The sequence below is a fragment of the Balaenoptera ricei genome, chromosome 20, assembly GCF_028023285.1.
Source record: "Balaenoptera ricei isolate mBalRic1 chromosome 20, mBalRic1.hap2, whole genome shotgun sequence".
Taxonomy (NCBI): domain Eukaryota; kingdom Metazoa; phylum Chordata; class Mammalia; order Artiodactyla; family Balaenopteridae; genus Balaenoptera; species Balaenoptera ricei.
Window position 1 is genome coordinate 49,048,074 of NC_082658.1, and position 22,189 is coordinate 49,070,262.

The 22,189-nt window shown below is 37.2% G+C and overlaps 1 protein-coding gene across 1 annotated transcript in view; it reads left to right on the forward strand.

Annotated features, from left to right (window-relative positions):
- Window positions 1-22,189, forward strand: part of EFCAB5 (EF-hand calcium binding domain 5) — a 115,470-nt gene that overhangs the window by 82,765 nt on the left and 10,516 nt on the right. Inside the window, exons 10-16 of the mRNA XM_059908637.1 lie at window positions 7,493-7,592; window positions 11,128-12,168; window positions 13,562-13,639; window positions 13,739-13,831; window positions 15,706-15,920; window positions 17,186-17,342; window positions 19,965-20,254. Coding sequence (XP_059764620.1) covers window positions 7,493-7,592; window positions 11,128-12,168; window positions 13,562-13,639; window positions 13,739-13,831; window positions 15,706-15,920; window positions 17,186-17,342; window positions 19,965-20,254 — 1,974 coding nt within the window. The remainder of the gene's footprint in view (window positions 1-7,492; window positions 7,593-11,127; window positions 12,169-13,561; window positions 13,640-13,738; window positions 13,832-15,705; window positions 15,921-17,185; window positions 17,343-19,964; window positions 20,255-22,189) is intronic.

A 22,189-nucleotide genomic window follows, 5' to 3' on the forward strand; every position in this document is an offset into this window, starting at 1 on the left:
AAGATATATGTATGTCCAGTAAGCACATGCAGATATGTTCAATGTCAATAGTCATAGAGAAATGCAAATTAAAACCACTATGAGATAAAAATTACACCCACTAGAGTAGCTAAAATTAAAAGGCCTGACAATACCAAGTGTTGGTAAAGATGTAGAGCAACCAGAATTCTCATACATTGCTGATAGAAATGGAACAACCACTTTGGAAAACAGTTTGGTGGTTTCTTTCTTTTTTTTTTTTTTGGCCACACCGCACAGCTTGCAGGATTTTAGTTCCCCAACGAGGGATTGAACCCGTGCCCTGGGCAGTGAAAGCACGGAGTCCTAACCATTGGACTGCCAGGGAATTCCCAGTTTGGTGGTTTCTTAAAAAGTTAAACATATACTTACCATATGACCCATCAACCAGCAATTCCACTCCGAGATATTTACCTAGGAGAAATAAAATGGAATGAGAGAAATCTGAACATATGTATACCCAAAGACTTATATTTAATGTTCTTAACAGCCTCATTCGTAACAGCTCGAAACTGGAAACAACCCAGATGTCCATAACTTGTGGATAAACACACGGTAGTATAGCCACACAGTGGAATTACTACTCATCAATGAAAGAGAATGAACTACTGATATATATAATAACGTTGAGGAATTTTAAAAATATTATGCTAAGTGAAAGAAGGCAGTCACAGAAGAGAACACACTACATGATTTAATTATATGAAAATCTAAAACACAGAAAACTAATCTACAACAGTAGAAAGCAGATTGGTAGTTTTCTGGGGCCATGAGTAGAGGGGACTGATTGCAAAGTGGCACAAGAGAACTTTTGGTTTCATGAAAATGTTCTTTCTCTTCATTGTGGTGGTAGTTACTTGGGTATATACACTATCAAAACTCATTAAACTGTACACTGTTTTTAAAGATTTTTTTGACGTGGACCGTTTTAAAAGTCTTTATTGAATTTGTTACATTATTGCTTCTGTTCTGTATTTTGGTTTTTTGGCCGTGAGGCATGTGGGACCTTGCTCCCCGACCAGGGATCCAATCTGCATCCCCTGCATTGGAAGGCGAAGTCTTAACCACTGGACCGCCAGGGAAGTCCCTGAACTGTACACTTTAAATTGATGCATTTTCCTGGATGTAAATTATGCTTCATTGAAATTGACCAAAAAATCCAAAAAGTGTTCATAATAGTCAAAAACTAAAAACAATACAAATGTACATCAACAATAAAATGATTAAATAAATTTTCATATATATATTCATACAGTAGAATATTGTGTAGCAATGAAACAAGAATTACAGTCAAATGAAACATGAATAACATTCACAGATAAAATGTTGAACAAAGAAAGACACAAAAGGTCATATAACTCCGATTATATGAAATTCAATAACAGATAAACTAATATATAGTGATAAATATCAGAATAATAACTACCTTTGGGAGAATTATTGACTAACAGAAACCATGAAGGAGCCTTCTAGTGATGATAAAAATGTTCTATATCTTTATCTGAGTAATGTTTACACAGTAGATAGGTAAACATTTATTGTGCTAAACACTTAAGATGTATACCCTTTATTGCATACTTATTATTCCTCAATGAAAAAAATTTTAAATGATCACTTATGGTTGCTTGGGATGAAGTTCCTTGGGCTTTAAGAGACCAAGTGGCTGCTGCATTTTATCATAATTGTAATAGTGCTGACTACAAGGGCTGTCGGTGGTTGAGCTTCATCTCACTGCATTGGAGAGGTTATAGAAAGTGAAAGACAAGCTCAGGGCTTTAAATGCTCGGCTCAAGTTTCAGTCACAAAAGAAAATGTCCATGATGACTCTAAAGGAATCTCTATTTCTTGTAGCTTCAGAGCAGATATAGGTTAAAAAAAAATCAGCCCCCAAGTTTAATGGGACAGAATGAAAACATAAGCCAAATTCATAAGTCTCTCGTGTGAAAGTCAGCACATTGCTTGGAAAATAGAGGGATCCTGAGACTTGGAATGGTTACATTTGGATGGAAGCTGAGACTTGTGCTACGAACCTCCCTAAAGACTCCCTTGGCAGCAAAATCAATCCCTTCTCTCCTTTTTTTGAGGATATAAGCTTTTCTTTCCTTACAGAACCTATATCTTCACTTGGGGCAATTAGCTATTTTCCTTAAGGCCCACCTGTGTATCATCCATTGCCTTTAGACCCAAAAGTCAGATCTCAGCATGCCTCACGAGGACTAGTCAAATCTGTAGAGAAAGGTGATTGTTAGTATTCCAGGAGAATAGCAAGTTTTTGCTAATTCATAGCAGCAGAAACTTGGGGAACATGTGTGGGAATTGATTATAAAAAATTTTTTTTGGCCACTTCACGTGGCATGTGGGATCTTGGTTCCCAACCAGGGATCAAACCTGTGCCCCCTGCAGTGGAAGGTAAAGTCCTAACCACTGGACCGCCAGAGAATTCCTGATTATAAAACTTTTAGACTTAGGAGGATGGATATAACTTTGGATTAGCCCAGATTTATCAATATCATTATACTTAGAAGATTTGCTAAGCAGTAATATTTTTAGTATCTTGGAAATGGTTTTAACAGTTTTCTTGGTAGATTAACTATAACCTTGACTCAAATACAGCCTACATTCAATGAGATTGAGATGCCAGAGCCTTCATGGCATGCTATAAAGGAATAAATCCAAAGGCTTGTAAAATTGACGTAGTTGATTTCTTATAGGTAGCCTACCCATATTCACCTTCATCCTATTCCCCAAGAGTGCCCAGATGACAATCCCTGAGAAATCCATTAATGACAGGAGCACTAACATCCCTAAAAAGCTCCTTGGTAGCTGTCCTCTGTAGGTTGGGAATGATGGATGGTAGGAGTTAGTGGCATTGAAATGAGCTTTCTGGTTTCAAGGAACTGATGGGATTCCTAGAAGACAAGTGGCATTTAACTGCCAGAGATAGAGTCTACTGGTCAAAGTTAATATCATAGATAAATGGTATTTTGACTTAATGTCCAAGGTTAAAGGCCATATTATAATAGGCCTTATTTGTCTAGGACTCATACTGTGGTTTTTTACCTAGTTCCTGAACATATGATTGGAATTACCATAATGAACAGCAGAAATTAAAGTGGCCATATGAATGTTTTGACTCATAGATTTTCTGTAGTGATCATGATTTTCTTAGGAATTACATAGGTAGGATATCTACTAAATTATTACTAGAACTATTTACAGAAAAGCTCTAACTATGGGGCCAGAAACATGAGCTGAGACACCACAATGGAGAGTTTTGTCTTCTTATCCAGTTCCCAGACAAGCAGTTGATACACCCAGAAGGCTTTGGTTGAAGTGGAGGCTGGCTCTCTTGAGGAAGAATTCTACATGACTGCTACAAGCATATACTGTAGATTTTACTTCAAGCCTTCCTCAAAGGACATGTAGCCCTTTACTAGGGTGAATATGCATTGGAAAGAGGGAAATATTCCACCAGACTTTCAGAGATTACCAGACTCCAAGTTAACACTAATCCCTGGTATCCCAAAGTGCCCCAGTGGACCACTGGTTAAAGTTAGGGCTTATGGATGTCAGGTGATAAATGCTGTTTTGGTCCAAGGTTATATCATAGACCCAGTTAATCTGCGGGACCTAGCTATATTTATTTCTGGTTCTTGAATGTACAACTGGAATAGACATGTAGAGCAACTAGCAGAATTCTTACAAATTAGGGGCTGAAGGCTATCATGGTGAACTTTCTCTGCCTGCCAAAATGGTAAAAAACAAACGGATAACAAAAACAAATTAAAAAAGAAACACAATTCCACAGAGATTAGGTATGAAAATATATTAGTGATATGAAGGATTCAGAAAATAACATTCTTATTACATTCTTATCTAGTTCTTCTGTTTTGCCTATGCAGAAGGTAGGTAGATCTTGAAGAATATTTGTAGATTACACTAACACCATTTGCAGCTGCTATTCAAGATGTGGAACCTTTTTTTTTTAACATCTTTATTAGAGTATAATTGCTTTACAATGGTGTGTTAGTTTCTGCTTTATAACAAAGTGAATCAGTTATACATATACATATGTTCCCATATCTCTTTCCTCTTGCATCTCCCTCCCTCCCGCCCTCCCTATCCCACACCTCTAGGTGGTCGGTCACAAAGCACAGAGCTGATCTCCCTGTGCTATGCGGTTGCTTCCCACTAGCTATCTAGTTTACATTTGGTAGTGTATATATGTCCATGCCACTCTCTCTCTTTGTCACATCTTACCCTTCCCCCTCCCCATATCCTCAAGTCCATCCTCTAGTAGGTCTGTGTCTTTATTCCCGTCTTGCCACTAGGTTCTTCATGACCTTTTTTTTTTTTTCTTAGATTCCATGTATATGTGTGCTAACACATATATATGGAATCCAAGATGTGGAACATTTATTGGACCAAATTGACACAGATCCATCATTCACGACAACTGATCTGGCAACTACTATTTTCTCTAGAGCAGTTTGCAAGGACCAACAAAAGAAGCTTGATTTCACCTATTAGGAACAGCAGTATCCTTTCACTGCCTTGGCATAGGGCTAAGGCAGCTCTTTTTCTTTCTATCATAATTTAGTATGCAGAGACATTGACTGTGTTGACATAACATAGAACATCATACAGGTTCACCACCTTGATGATTTCCACTGTGGTGATTGGACTGGATGAGCTGGAAGAAGCATGAGATGCCTTGGTAAGCTCCATGTGTGTCAGAGGGTGGAAGATAAAAACCATAAAAATTCAGTGTTTTCTACGTTGGTAAAATTTTTAGCTTCTAGTAGTTGGTAGCATGACAGGATATCTGTTTCAAATATGAGGCAAATTGCTATATCCTGTGCCACCTACCACTAAGAAAGAAGCATAATGCTTATTGGACCTTTTTACATTTTAGGAACAACCTTTACCACATTTGTATCAATCTGTGCTGCTCTTTTGTGTTAACTGAGCCATCAGCTGGCAAAGGGGGTCCCAGAGCAAGAAAAGGTCTTGTAGGCTTTCTAGGCTGCATTACAAAGCCTCTTCTTTATCTTGTGCCTTATCGCCTAGAAGATCCTACAGTATTTGAAATGAACAGGGCAAATTAGAAAGCTATCGCAAGTTGCAATAGTAGAATCACAATGTAGATCCCTCAAGTTTTGGAGCAAAACCATGCCTTCTACCAAAGTTAACTATTCTCCTTTGAGAAACAGCTCATGTGTATGTTTATACTGTGATAATTCATAAAACCATGCACTTATTATTTGTGTACTTTTCTGTACGTTATTTTTCAAAGCTTTAGTTTTTAAAAATTGTATGGAAAAATGAAGGTCCAAATATAGCAAAAACAGTTCTAAAAAGAAGAACAAGTTGGGGAGAATTTTCCTGATTTACAAAAATAAAGTTATATTAACAGAATATTGAACCTGGCATCAGACCCATGAGAATGTGGGAATTTAGTGTATAACATGGATGTAAACTAGTGGGAAGGGACTAATCAATAAACGATATTGGGATGATTGGCTTCCATATTGGAAAAAAAATAAAATTAGATTTCAGTCTCCTTAATGAGGAAAAATAAGTTCCATCTGATCAGAGACCTAGATGTGGAAAACAAAATTTTTAAAGCTTTAGAAGCAGATATAGAGCATACCTTTTTTTTTTTTTTAGCATTATTCTTTTTTTTTTTTAATAACATTGGCGATGTTTTTATTTATTTATTTATTTATGGCTGTGTTGGGTCTTCGTTTTTGTGCGAGGGCTTTCTCTACTTGCGGCAAGTGGGGGCCACTCTTCATCGCGGTGCGCGGGCCTCTCACCATCGCGGCCTCTCTTGTTGGGGAGCACAGGCTCCAGACACGCAGGCTCAGTAATTGTGGCTCACGGGCCTAGTTGCTCTGTGGCACGTGGGATCTTCCCAGACCAGAGCTCGAACCCGTGTCCCCTTCATTGGCAGGCAGATTCTCAACCACTGTGCCACCAGGGAAGCCCTAGAGCATGCCTTTTGACCTCAGTATAGGTAATACTTCCTAAAGAATACAGCAAGTAAGCACAAACCATAGAGGAAATGATTGATGCATTTGACTACTTCAAAATTTAGAACATTGATATGGCTAAACTCACCAAAAGTTAAGTTAGTAAGAGATTAACTGATAACTGATAAGAGATAAACTGAGAAAGACTATTTGCTATATAGATAACAGAATAATCATTATCAAAAATTTATAAGTTAATAAGAAACAGACTACTCATGCCAACTGAAAAAATGGGAAAGGACAAGAAAAAGCCATTCACTGGGGGGCTTCCCTGGCGGTCCAGTGGTTAAGACTTTCCCTTCCAATGCAGGAGGTGCGGGTTCAATCACTGGTCAGGGAGCTAAGATCCCACATGCCTCGTGGCCAAAAAAACAAAACATAAAACAGAAGCAAGACTGTAACAAAATCAATAAAGACTTTAAAAATGGTCCACATCAAAAAAATCTTAAAAAAAAAAAAGCCATTCATTGATCAGGAAACCCAAGTACATAATAAACATATGAAAATATAATATATTTAATCTCACTAATAATCAGGGAAATGCAAATTAAAATAATTAGATACCATTTTTTATCCATCAGATTATAAACTCTAACAATATCAAATATTGGCATGGATATGGAGAAATTATATCCTCATTCAGTGCTGGTGAGAATGTAAATTGGTATAGGTGTTTTGTAGAGCTATTTGGCAATAACTACTAAAGTTGAAAATGCACATTATACACAATCTGTTAATTATACTTCTGTTTATTTACCCTAAGGAAATGTTTACATATGTATACAAAGAGATGTATATAAGCATATCTACTGCAACATTATTTTGGTATCAAAATACTGGAAATAATCTAAATGCTCATCCACAGAGGGGTGTTTTTAAAAATTAAGATGTTTTCATATTATAGAATACCATACATCAATTAAAGAAATAAAATATATTTCCTTAAATACATGAATCAGATCTCAATGTTGAGTAAATAAAAGCAAGGGAACGTGTTATTATATCAGTATTTAAAGTACATACATAAAATGTTAACAAACATAATTTCTGAGTGTTGGGAACACAAGTGTCAGTTTTATCATTTTCTATATTTTTCTCTAATTGAAATTTTTCCTAAAATAAAAACAATGCAAATAAAGAACAAGTAGGGAGCAATTAATTGTTCCGAATGTCATACTCAGGTCAGATTAGATAAGAACTGAACATCATGTATTGGTTTTAGCAGTTAAGTAACAACAAATATTTATGCGGCTACTAAGTGTCACAGAAAGGAGAAGTAGAGTGCAAGCTTAAAGGCAAGATATAACTTTCCTGATTTTGACTCTGCAGCTTTTACTTACGTGATTACGGTGCTGGTGGTAATGATAAAATCTTCAGTATTCCATCTACATAAAAATTTCAAATCTCCTGTAACAACTAATTGCCAACTTTCTGCTTAGGTAGGGTTTTTGGATCGGCAGAGGACATTGGCTTTACTGGAAACATTCTATGACCAAAGTTCAAAAGTGCTCAGAGGTTTACTCCGAAACCCAAGACAATGTAAGTGCCACCCAGAGGGAGCATGCTCAAGCTGGAGTGATGCAGTACACCGAAATGATAATACAAGGTCATTCTATCCCCATGGAATCCCTTCATATAACATCTCCCTTAGATCATGATAGCTCTGTCGAGTTGTTCATTCCACACAAAATTCAGTCTTCATCACAACTAGATGTGTTTTTCACTATGGTGTAATACTAAAAGTTGTTAAGTCAGAACTCAGCTAGAATTCAATTTTAAATTCATTCAAATGAAGGGGTGCTTTAGTGACAATCTGAATGTTTTGGAAGTTAAGTTGGTAGTGGTAATTCCAGTTTTAATGTCCAACTTAGAATTCTAAAGTTTCTAAGAAAAATGTTTCCTTCTCCCAAGCATTTTTTATTGAAATGTAGTTGATGTACAATATTATGTTAGTTTCAAATGTACTACATAATGATTTGACATTTTCATGTATTAGGAAATAATCACCGTGATGAGTCTAGTAACAATCTATCCCCCTACAAACTTATCACAATATGATTGACTGTATTCCTTATGCTGTATATTACATCCCTGTGACTTATTTATTATATAACTGGAGGTTTGTACCTTTTAATTCGCTTCACCTGTTTCACCCACACCTCAAACCCTTCTGGCAACCACCATTTGTTCTCTGGGTCATATGGCAGTTCTACTTTTAATTTTTTGAGGAATCTCCATACTGTTTTCCATAGTGGCTGCATCAATTTACAATACCACCAACAGTGCACAAGGGTTCCCTTTTCTCCTTATCTTTGCCAGCACTTATTATTTGTTGTCTTTTTGATGATAGCCATTCTGACAGGTGTGAGGTGGTATCTCATTGTGGTTTTGATTTGCATTTTCCTGATGATTAGTGTGATGTTGAGCATCTTTCATGTATCTGTAGGCCAACTGTACATCTTCTCTGGGAAAAAAGTCAATTCGGGTCCTCTGTCCATTTTTTAATCAGGTTGTTTTTTTGATGTTGGTTTGTATGTCTTCTTCATTTTGGATATTAACCCTTTAGCAGATATATCATTTATAAATATCTTCCCCCATTCATTAGGCTTTTTGTTTTGTTGATAGTTTCCTTTGCTGTGCCAAAGCTTTTTAGTTTGATGCTGTTCCATTTGTTTATTTTTGCTTTCATTTCCCTTGCCTAAGGAGACATATCCAAAAATACATCACTAAGGCAGATGTCAAAGAGCCTACTGCCAATGTTTTCTTCTAGGAGTTTAATGGATTCAGGTCTTACATTTAAGTCTTTAATCCATTTTGATTTTATTTTTGTACATGGTGTGAGAAAGTAATTCAGCTTGATTCTTTTGCATGTAGCTGTCCAGTTTTCCCAACACCATTTATTGAAGAGACTGTCTTTCCCTATTGTATACTCTTGCCTTCTTTGTTGTAGATTAATTGACGATATAAGTGTGGGTTCATTTCTGGTCTCTCCATTCTGTTCCATTGATCTACATGCCAGTTTTGTGCCAGTACCATACTGTTTTGATTACCATAGCTTTTGTTTGTTTGTTTGTTTGGATTTTTTCTTTTCTTGGCCACACTTCATGACTTGTGGGATCTTAGTTCCCTGCCCAGGGATTGAACTCGTGCCCTTGGCAGTGAAAGTGCAAAGTCCTAACCACCAAGCCTCAGGGAATTCCCTATAATATATTTTGAAATCAGGGTGTGCGATAGCTCCAGCTTCTTCTTTCTCAAGATTGTTTTGGCTATTCAGGGTCTTTTGTGTTTCTATAAAAATTTCAGAATTATTTGTCCTAGTTCTGTGAAAAATGCCATTGGTGTTTTGATAGAGATTGCACTGAATCTGTAGATTGCCTTGGGTAATATAGTCATTTTAACAATATTGATTCTTTTAGTCCATGAGCACAGTGTATCTTTCCATTTGTGTCATCTTCAATTTCTTTCATCAATGTCTTATAGTTTCCAGGTACCAGTCTTTAAGGGCCCTGCTGCCCTTCAAAGCCAGATGTTCTGGGACAGGACCTCCAGTCTAGGATCCTGATGTGGGAGTTAGACCCCTTGCTCCTTGCAGAGAACCTCTGCAATTGTAATTATCCTCTTGTTTGTGGGTCACCTACCCAGGGGTGTGGGTCTTGATTATACCACATCTCTGCCCCTCCTGCCTGTCTCATAGTGGTTCCTTCTCTATGTCTTTAGTTGCGGAAAATCTTTTCTGCTTTCGTGGATAGTTGCTCTGTAAATAGTTGTAATTTTGGTGTGCCCAAGGAAGGAGGTGACCTCGTGGTCTTCCTAATCTGGCCTCTTGGCCACACCTCTCTCTCTCAAGCACTTTTACTTGTACACCTCTACTGTACTTATACAGTAAAATATCTTTTTTATATTACTCCCAAAACAAAAGGATTGTGGGTTATATTTTTATTTTTTAAAGAGGAGGTCTTTGAATGGATGAGTTTTCCAAAGAAAGTGAATATTTTACTTGTGTGAAAATTTATTACTTGGATACTTAAATATCTATGGATAGTGTACATAGAGTATCCTGAAAATTGTGGGAATCGCAGTTTTAGAACTTAAATACTAACTGTTTTGGGAGGAAGGGGTACAGTCTTGTGGCATGAGTCCCATTTTCTGTAGTCCTGGATATCAAGGTTGTTTTGTTGTTGTTGTTGTTGTTTAACAGTGGGATTCTCATGAGTGCTATCCAATCTTTCCCTAGAATTCTGAACCAGGTGTCCACATAAGTTGTGGAGAAAAAGAATTGAGGAATGAAGAAGAAAGAGAGGGAAGAGGGAAGGGAGAGAAAATGAATATTGGAAAAATACAGCTCAGTGAAAGATTGTCACAGAGCTTTGCTTTTATTTTGGTATTGCAGATACTGAAAAGGTATATGAGGTGAAAGACATTTGTCGCTTTCCTCAGCCCTATGCTATGCTTATTGTGGGAGGACCAAGAGTAGAGGATAAATTCTATTTGCCTTACAAGTCTAAGCAACTCTCCTAGTAGCAAAAGAAGAATCATGTTCATTTCCAAAACCATACCTTTTAGGAAGGGATTATTTCTAATTTACAGTAGTGAGCATCTTTTATGTTCCTTTAGATACCTTTTTGTTTTTTATTGAGTTGCTGGGAAAGGTAACTGATATTTATTTAAAGCAATAGGTCTATGTTACAGTCACTGTGCTGATTGCTTTTTTTAAATTTTTATTTTATAATAGAGTATAGTTGATTTACAATGTCGTGTTAGTTTCAGGTGTACAGCAAAGTGATTCAGTTATACATATACATACATCCATTCTTTTTCGGATTCTTTTCCCATATAGATTTTTTTTTTAATTGGAGTATAATTGCTTTACAATGTTGTATTAGCTTCTGCTGCACAATGAAGGGAATCAGCTATATGTATACATATATCCCCTCCCTCTTGGTCCTCCCTCACACCCCTCCCATCCCACCCATCTAGGTCATCACAGCCCATTGCTCTTTTACATTAATTTACTAGCTCTGATTCTACACTATAAGATCAATTGTTTAGGTAAATGTTTTGTTTTCTGTGTTAGGGCCGTTTGTTGAATTTGGAGAGATAGACTTGCCTGAGTTCTGGGGAGACATGGATAATCAGAAGCACATTTATGAAGACTTTGACAAAGTACTCTTAGAGATGAATACATTACTTTCTGAAAAACATGCTAGCAAGAGCCAAAGTAAATTATTAGCAAATCCAGAAGATCAACATAAACATGATAAACATAGAAAATCAACACTACCACAAAGCCCACCAGAACAGCAGAGAGGGACAACTGCAAACCAAGAACCAAACAGAATTTCAACCAACGAACAAGAACAAGACAAAGAGTCAACTGGAGAACAAGAACCGAACAAAGAATCAGTAGCAAAACGAGGAACCTACACAGGGTCAACTCCAGAACAAGGATCAAGTAGAGAATTAATAATAGAACAAAGACCACATAATGAGTCAATAATAGAACAAGGAGTACCACCAGGAATCCACACTGAACCAGCTGCAGAGCAAGGACTTTACAGAGAATCAGTAACGGCACAAGGACAACATGAAGAGTCAACAACAGGACAAGGATCACACAGAGGGTCACCTGAGGAACAGGGAACACATAGAGAGTCAGTATTAGAACAGGGACCACACAGAGGGTCAATTGCAGAACAGGAATCACACAGAGAGTCACTCTTAGATCAAGGACACCCCAGAGGGTCAACTGCAGAACAGGAAGCACGCAGAGAATCCCTATTAGATCAAGGACGACCCAGAGGGTCAGTTGCAGAACAAGGAGCACGCAGAGAGTCAGTAGTAGAACAAGGACCACACAGAGGGTCAACTGCAGAACGACAACCACCCACAGAGACAATTCCAGAAAAACAAGAGGATATAGACTCAACTTCACAATCAAGAAAAGGTAGTATCTTAAGAGAAAGTGAAAAATCTAGGGAGGCTATTTCCTTTGAGTACACTGAAATCCCTCCACAGGAAGAAAGGACTCAGGGGCAAATCTATGACGAGCAACTATTCATGAGTCCTGAACTGCAAGAGAAAATTTCGGTATCAAGCAGAAAAGGTCATCTTTCAGGTAGTAATATAGTTCTTCTACATCAGCTCCTTGTTTTGTAGAGTGTTTTTTAAAGTCCTTTCAGGAAATATTCATTTCAGTTAGGATCTCTTCCTGACATATGAGGTCATGCAATCTTCAGATATATTTTGCTACTCAACATGAGTCTAGACCTTGAGTAATCAATTACATGCAAACCAGAAAGTCTCTATTATCAATTTACCTAGAATTCCTTTTACACTAGAAGCCTATTTGTAAGGAAGAAATCTGGTAATATTACATGTAGAAATTTTCATTGGACCTCTGAAAAGGCAGTAGAAACCCTTTTATTTTAAATGTGGTGTCTGATATCAAAATAAAAGAAATAAATTTCTTTTATTTCAAACTTTAAAAGTATCTCACTTTTTCCAGTTGTATATAAGAGTTTCTGGAGGTCATATTTAAGACTGAAAGCACCCCGCATTTCAAATATTTATGCTGAAGAAGACTTTTCCTCTGAATTGCCTATGCCAATTTACGCTCTTTTTGTTGAAGAATTCTAATCTTTTAGAGAACCAATCTCAAAGCCACTTAAGACCTCAGTTAAGCATAATTTTTTAATTCTATAGTTCTACAGTCCCAAAGAAAATTCTTATTTAAAACTCCTAAGAGATGGGTAACCTATGTTCTAGATTCTACACTAACATTAACTAATTTTAAATCTTTCATTTTTTTCAGCATTATATTTATTTCTCCATGAAACAAGGCTACTAATTTCTGGCTCTCCCTGCATAGTAGGGATACAGCTTAAAAAGTTAATGAAGTTACTATTCAGTCAGATGTATTATTAGTGAGGACTTAATTTTGACTATCTGCAACAGTGATCCAAAATAACAGTGTCTAAAAAAACAAACAAAAGCAAAACAAAATAACAATGTCTAAACAAGACAGGAGTTTCTTTGTTTCTCATGTAAAAGTCAAAATTTATATGACAGCTCAGCCCCATGAAATCAGCAGAGGCTCAGGCTCTTTCTGTCTTGTGTCTCCTCCAACCACATGGCCCAGGATAGCTCACCACCATGTCCACATTCTGACCACCAGGTGAGGAGAAAGGATAGGTATTACATCATTTCCCGTCACAGTTCATTGGTCGGAATTTAGGCATATAGTGACACCTAGCTGCCAGAGAGGCTAGGAAATATAGCCCTTAATTTGCATGGCCAAATTTGGGTACAACAAATAGCCTTTGTCACAGAGCTGCTCCCAACAACTAAAGTTATTAAGTGATACCATTATGATATAGCATATATAGGAAAGACCTGAAAGAAAGTTTTTGTGTTCTATATGCAAGGCACTTCTCTCATTTATTAACTTTAGAATATATAATAGAATATATAATGTCCAATTCATAGGCATTTTCTTTTGTACCTCTTAGAAACTGAAAAAAAGGAAGTTCAGAAAGACAAATCCTGTGAACCCAAGTCCCAAAAAATAGAAGGAAAATCATGGTCAGGTAACTCCTCATTTAATCCTCCTTTCATTCATACTCTAGAGCAAAACCATTATGAAAGTGAAGTTACGTTGGCTATATTATGGAACATGTATTTTATAGGTGAACTTTTGACTTGTAACTGGAACATGAAGTATGCCAAATGTGAAGAGGAGGAACAGGCAAACTTAATCTATGGTAACTCCAGGTTCACAGGTACATGTTAACAACAAAACCAGGAAGAACAGATGGCACTCTAATTGATGAACTTAATTTACTGTCGTACACGATGATAAGGACTGGACTTAGCCAAGGCATAATGGCAGAGTGATACTTGCATTATTGTGTCCCTGAGCTGATGGATCGAAACATATTCAAGATGACTGTTTTAGGTGGTAGTGTACATGCAGTGCTATTGATGAATGCTCTTTAAAACATATGCATTAATACAGTTGTCCCTCAGTATCTGCAGGGGATTGTTCCACGGAAACCACCCCCCAAAGTTCCCCCCATGAATACCAATATTCAGGGATGCTAAAGTCCCTTATGTAAAATGGAATAGTATTTGCATATAACCAGTGCACATCTTCCCATATACCTTAAATCATCTCTAGATTACGTTTAATACCTAATACAATGTAAATGCTATGTAAATAGTTGTAAATACAATGCGAATGATATGTAAATGGTTGCCAGCATGTTGCAAATTCAAGTTTTGCTTTTTTGGAACTTTCTGGAAATTTTTTTTCTGAATATTTTTGATCCACAGTTGAATCCACAGATGCAGAACCTGCGGCTACAGAGAGCCAACCGTATACAATTTTTTTTTCTTTTTACTGTTAAATGGCCCTGAAACCACTTTGAAGCTATCATCAAGGTATACAAAGGGAATCAGATGTTAGATATTAGAAAAGTAGAAATCATTCCAGCTATTCCTCTCCCTGGTAGTTCCACATCCAAATATGTGAGGTAGGTGAGGATCTGTCTTGTTTTTGAAGACTTAACAAAGGAAGATCTACTCAACAGAGACAATAAAGAGTAGATATTAGCTCTCAGTAAACCATGTTTTTAACAACAATTATTCCAACAAGTACGATTTTATCATTTTATCTTTCATCAACAAGTAGTAGAACTTATAAGATCAAGATATTTTCTACCTATCTGTAATCTTTTTCTCATTTAAGCATGGATCAAATGACAAATTTCTATCCTCCAAATATTTGGTGAAATTGCATGGCATTGAGTAAGCTCTTGTTGCCTGCTAATTCATGTTCCTCTTCTCCTGGTCTTACTTCTTTATCTCAGTTTTGCTTTACCATTTTAACAGTTGTGTGGGTGATCCTTTTTAAGTCACATCAAATCTCATATGGAAAGCATAAGGGCATGAATGATTGAATTAGTTAATAAATCAAACATAAATCACAGGGCTTTTTTATGAAATATGCTTCATGTTATAACACTGAGCTTCAAGATAAATATATTAGTCAAGACTCTTGGGGGGAGAGGTGGTAGTGGTGGTATTTACAGACTTATTTAACTAGTGAGTCCAGACTGCAGCTGGCTTCAGGCACAGCTGAATCCAAGAGCTCAATAATAGCAGCAGGACAGTGTCTCTTTGCCTCTCAGCCCTGTTCTTCTCTGTGTAACTTTCAGTTTCAGTTTTCTCTGTATTGTGGCAGAGATGTCCATGAGAGCATCTCTAAGCCTACATCCTACTAGTTCAGGAATCAGAGTACAAGAAGAGTGATTCTGCCCCAATAGTTGCCCCAAGAGTTCTGGGGCTAATCCTCATTGGCCTATAGTGGATTCCATTGCTGTCATATGTGAATCACTGGCCGGACCTATATCACATGGCCATCCTTGAAGCAAGGGTGGAGGAAGCTCAGAACTACCTGATACATCTAAACTGACAATGGGGGAGAGATGTTTTCCTAAATCAAAAAAGGAGGGTGCTGAACTCATGAAGGGAGCATGAATTCCTGACAGGAGAAAAAGGAGCAGATGTCCATTACAATAAGTACTTGTATATTTTCCAGAACTTTGATAAAATTGTTCACTTCACTGTTTGATGTATGTTTCTTCCTTGATAGACCTACACTCGATTATCAGAAATATTCAGTCTTACAAGGAAATAAAAGGTAGGAGTACCTTCAATGGAGTTTCCTTCAATCTGCTCCAGTTTGTGCAACTCCTGGAGACATTTGTTGGTGAAGATGCCCCCTTGAGTGTCAGCGAAGCCCTCACCTCCTTTTTTAAGAAGGGCTTTGTTGAAACAAAAGAAGAGAAAATGAGTGGCTTAGAAGAGGTGAGTAATATTATTTATCAATAAAACAAGTGAGGTCACTATTATAAATAAATCTATCAATCTCAGTTGCTCCTAGTCTAGCTCTTCTTAAGTAACTTACAACCAAACCTATCACTTTAGTTCAACGAGCATGGCCATTAAATACTTCATTTTAATGTCAAATATTCTAAGATCACACTCCAGAGAACTCATTCCCCTAATAAGAACATGATTGCTGATGGCAAGTGATGGTTTATTTTACAGCTGTGTTTTTGCTCCTCTGAAGCTGGAAGAGCAGATTCCGAGGAGCAGAAATGTGTATATGCAAAGATGTGTGTGTGTGTGTACGTGTGTGTGTGTGTGCGTGTGTGTGTGTGCACTGTCTGCTGTGTGAGTGCATTTGCAAATGCACATACATAGGGGTACAATTGTGGCTTGAATATATATTTTTATTCATGTGCACCAAGGTAGTACATATTTCTTAAGAAATTACTACTTACCTAGGTGATAAATGCAAACACATTAGCTGATATAAACAACTTAGGTACTCTTATATGAAATACATAAATCAGGTTCACCAGGCATTTTCAGTAAACTTATCAGTCTTATGAGTCTTCTCAACCTAATCTAGAGTTGATATTCCTTTTGCCTCCTCAACTGCTATTCCCCCCATTTAATCAAATGGTATATGTTCACTTTCTTTTAGCAACGAAATTAAATTACTATCTAGTTGACATAATCTAGTAAAAAAGTCTAAATGGTAAATAAAATTAATATCAAGTTAGGTCAATGTTAAATATAAAAAAGAATTTTTGAACACAGTCATTTTTTTGTTGTTTGAACACTGCCATCCAACCCCCTTTACTACAAAACATATTCCATCAAGAAGCCAGGCAGAGCACCCCATGTTTTATCACATTCTTGAACAACTAGTAAGGGAGTGGAAAGGAATGAATCAAAGATTCTCAAGGAATGAGTCCCCTTCCTAAATTAATGTGTTTTAGTTCAATGCAGAGAATGCCTGCTTTTTGGCTTAGAGGTGAAACAAAGAAATGATATTTAGAGAATTAAAATTAAATGCTTCATTTAAAAAAAAATTTTTAATTAAAAAATATTTTTAAATAATAAAAAATTAAATGCTTCATTTTACCATTCATATTTATGCTTAGTCCCAAAGTAAAGCTGTTTCTATAAAAAATGCTGCACTTTGGGGGGAATAAGCATAAGATGCCAGCTAGCACAATACAGTGTATCTTCTGTGCTTTGTTATCCTGTTTGTATCCTAGGCTAGACAAAATGCTTCCCAAGTCCGACGGGGACTTCTCCTAAATGCCCTCTTTCAGAAGTGGGACTGTGATGGCTCAGGCTTCCTGGATCTGAATGAAGTTGATGAACTCTTGTACACATACAAGGAGGGAATGGAAAAGGAATCTATGAAGAAAGGTAAAAATGTAATTTTCTTAAGTTGTGGTAACAACTTGGCTTCAAGTTTCCCGGTATTGTGGCATATATACAGTTAAAACACTGGTTGGTCTAAAACCGTGAGATACCACTTCACACTTACTAGTGTGGCTATAATTTTTTTTGAGCTTTATTGAGATATAATTGACATGTAACATTGTGTAAGTTTAAGATGTACGATGTATTGATTTGATGCACATGTATTATGAAATGATTACCACAGTAGCTTAGTTAATACTTCCATCACCTCACACAATACCATTTCTTTTTTTGTGATGAGAACATTTAAGATCTACTCCCTTAGAAACTTTCAAGTATACAATGCAGTATTAACTATAATCACCATGCTGTACGTTAGAATCCCAGAACTTTTCTTATAATGAAAGTTTGTACGCTTTGACCACCATCTCCCCATTTCCCCCACCCCCAGCCCCTGGCAACTACCATTCTACACTCTGTTTCTGTGAGTTTGGCTTTTTTAGATTCCACATATAAGTGAGATCATACAGTATTTGTCTTTGTCTGACTTAATTCTCTTAGCATAAAGCCCTCAAGGTCCATCCATGTTGTTGCAAATGACAGGATTTCCTTCTTTCTCATGGCTCAGTAATGTTCCATGGTATATGTGTCATTCACATATATACATACATATATATATAATTCGTATGTCATATATATATATACACACACACACACACTCCATGATTCTTTATCCATTAATTCGTTGACAAACACTTAGGTTGTTTCCATATCTTGGCTATTGTGAATAATTCTGCAATGAACATGAGATGCAGATATCTCTTCGAGACATTGATTTTATTTCCTTCAGATATATATCCAGAAGTAGAATTCCTGGATCATTTGGTAGTTCTATTTTTAATTTCTTGAGGAACCTCCACACTGTTTTCCACAGTAACTATACCAATTTACATTCCCACCAACAGTCCACAAGGGTTCCCTTTTCTTCACATCCTTACCAACACTTGTTATCTCTTGTCTTTTTGATGACAGTCATTCTAACAAGTGTGATGTGATATCTCATTGTGGTTTTGATTTGCATTTCCCTGATGATTAATGATGTTTGAGCATCTTTTCATGCACCTTTGGTCATTTGCATGTCTTCTTTGGAAAAGTATCTATTCAGTTCCTCTGCCCATTTTTCAATCAGATTTTTTGTTTCTATTGAGTTGTATGAGTTCCTTATGTATTTTGGATATTAACCCCTTATCAGATATATGATTTGCAAATATTTTCTCCCATACTGTAGGTGTTCATTTTGTTGCTACTTCTGCTGTGCAGAAGGTTTTTAGTTTGATGTAGCCCCGCTAATTTATTTTTGCTTTTGTTGCTCATGTAGTATGACTATAATTTTTAAAATGGAAAATAACAGTGTTTGCAAGGATATGGGGAAATTGGAACCCTTGTGCATTGCTGGTGGGAATATAGAAAATGTCAGAGCAATCAGGAGTTGAACTGTTGTAGAGTGCTTTGTCCAAGACCTTAACTGTACCTAGTTAGATTCCTTCTGTGTGTCTGGCTACCCATGCTCTTGGGGTTAAAAGAATCCAAACCACTCCACAGTTCTGCCTATTTTCCCTTCTTGTTTTATCTTTCTGCTTCTACAAGGTCTGACTCACCTCTCAAGTCTGAATGGCTTGAAAGTTTCCCCTGAAGTTACTTAACTTCTTATTCTCCTTAATGACTTTTTCTTCTCCTATATTATATTTTTCTCTTCTGATCAATTCTTCTCAATCAAAAGCTACTAAAAATCTTATTCTAATGTAATAAGTTCTCTCCTTCATTTGCTTAGATCCCAGTATAAATGATTTTGCTCTTCACTGGGTTTAAGGATTTATCTGATTACTTTGGCATAACAGATTTCAAATTCTTAAAGTATGTAGTACATAAGGGAAAGAGCAATCAGAGTTAGTTAAGGTCTTCAACCTTTTCAGAAATGAATGTAACCAATACGTTGATCTTCAAAGGTACCTAAGTTTATCAACTGTCATGTGTTCTTCATTAACTATGTCTTCTGCAAACTGTACATTATACTACACTACTTGTCTTAGACTGCCTCCGAAGACAATTTACTTAATGAAGTTTCAAAAGGCATAATGAGGTGGTTTCCACTTACAGGATGGGAAAACTTCATAACAGAGAACTATGTTCCACAGAGGAAAAGATACTACACAATGGTCAGGAGAGCTGGGTTCCAATACTGGATCTTTCACTAAATGGTCACATGACCATGGGCAAGTTACTGAACCTCTATAGAGTCAGGTGTCCACATGGGTAAAATGAAGGAGTTGGACATGATGGATTCTAGAATTTAAGGGACCTAAGGATGATGTTATAAGGTTTCACCTGGCTGAGTGGTAGAATTAAAACAAAACAATAACAGATGACATAAGAGTCATCTTGAGTTCAGTATAGGAAGTCACTGTAAGATGTTCCATTGGGCTTGAGATGCCTTTGATATGCCTGGTTTTCCATGGGAAGCAGTTGTCAGAGGCTTCAATTTGCTGTAAGAGAGGAGAATGAAAATTTCCCCCACAGATGAATGAACTTTTGATTAGTTCTTGGTTTTGTATTTATGTCTTTTAGCTAAACTACACATCCAATTTCCAAAGCCACACCCTGGTCACGAAGTGAGGTTGTCTTCCAAACAGTTTCAGAAATACATAGAATTGGTTGTATCTGAACTGAGGGGCAATGAAGATCAAGTTCTGGAAAGCGTTGTGGAGTTTCTGATGAATACTTTAGAAAGGAGCCATGTTGAGAGTCTGAGAAATTGTGCCAGAAAAAAGTGGCTGCACCAAATCCAACGTGCTGCAGAGACAAGTGGAGTATCCTTGGAGCCAGTGTACGCAGAGACCTTTAAGGCCCTCACCCAGGTGTGTTTTCTAAAATGATATATAAGAGAAAAAATTTCCTTACAGTAGGTGATGTGCAATGGTTACAAAGGAGGAACACACTAAATTCTCTTGAGAAATTGCTGCTATAGATGTTTTATTCATTCCAATACTTTACAATGACCCAAAGCCTAGTAAAGATGCAACTGGAATGATTGCAAGTTGGCAAGCAGAGAGGAAAGGTATAAGAAATAAAATTATGTCTTGGGATTCCTAATTTCATTGTGCCAAAAGTCAGATAAAAAAAAAAAAAAAAAAAAAGTCAGATAAGCCTAGAACAGACAATAAAGTGACATTAAAAAATAACCACTAAAAGGAGATTTAAAAAAAAAAAAAATAACCATGAGGAATGTTCATTGCAGCACTATTTACAATAGCCAGGACATGGAAGCAACCTAAGTGTCCATCGACAGATGAATGGATAAAGAAGATGTGGCACATATATGCAATGGAATATTACTCAGCCATAAAAAGTAACGAAATTGAGTTACTTGTAGTGAGGTGGATGGACCTAGAGTCTGTCATACAAAGTGAAGTAAGTCAGAAAGAGAAAAACAAATACCGTATGCTAACACATATATATAGAATCTAAAAAAAAAAAAAAATGGTTCTGATGAACCTAGGGGCAGGACAGGAATAAACACGCAGACGTAGAGAATGGACTTGAGGACACGGGGAGGGGGAAGGGTAAGCTGGGACAAAGTAAGAGAGTAGCATTGACATATATACACTACCAAATGTAAAATAGATAGCTAGTGGGAAGCAGCTGCATAGCACAGGGAGATCAACTCGATGCTTTGTGACCACCTAGAGGGGTGGGATAGGGAGGGTGGGAGGGAGACGCAAGAGGGAGGGGATATGGGGATATATGTATACATATAGCTGATTCACTTTGCTATACAGCAGAAACTAACACAGCATTGTAAAGCAATTACACTCCAAGAAAGATGTTAAAAAAAAAAAAATAACCGTGAGGAGATGTACATGCAGTTCAAGCTACATTTCCCTTGCATGATGTTTCGGGAGTCATTTTTTTTTTTTTTTAAGGAATTCCTTTATTGTTTTTATTATTTATTTATTTATTTATTTTTAGCTGTGTTGGGTCTTCGTTTCTGTGCAAGGGCTTTCTCTAGTTGCGGCAAGCGGGGGCCACTCTTCATCGCGGTGCGCGGGCCTCTCACTATCACGGCCTCTCTTGTTGCGGAGCACAGGCTCCAGATGCGCGGGCTCAGTAATTGTGGCTCACGGGCCCAGTTGCTCCGCGGCGTGTGGGATCTTCCTAGACCAGGGCTCGAACCTGCGTCCCCTGCATTGGCAGGCAGACTCTCAACCACTGCACCACCAGGGAAGCCTCCTGGGAGTCAGTTTTAAAAGGAACAATTTAAATCATAAAGTCATTATAAAGTAGAATCCAACATGACACTATATTTCATAGCACTGCCTAGAAACAATCTGAGACTATTACAGAATCCTGTCACTTAAAATACATGACCTGGATGGACCACTGTCCACAGCTCTGCTGCCACCTCAGACACTCCCAGCTTGCTGCTCTTTCCAGGCAGAAACAGCATGGCTGTCTTCTACATATATCACAGCTTCCATTGATCCAGGGAAACTATGTCGTTCATCTCAGCTAAATAGCAGCACTTGATTATGGGAATCATCTCCTGAATGGCTGAATTTTCCAATGTAGTTGGAAATGATGTGACCAGCAACAGGAGACCAATCAAGAAAAAGATGTATTGCTCCAACTTGCTTCAGAGATCTGCAGTACCCTAAGATACATCTTTTTTTTTTTTTAATTATTTTATTTATTTTTGACTGTGTTGGGTCTCATTGCTGTGTGTGGGCTTTCTCTAGTTGCGGCGAGCGGGGTTTACTCTGTTGTGGTGCGCGGGCTTCTCATTACGGTGGCTT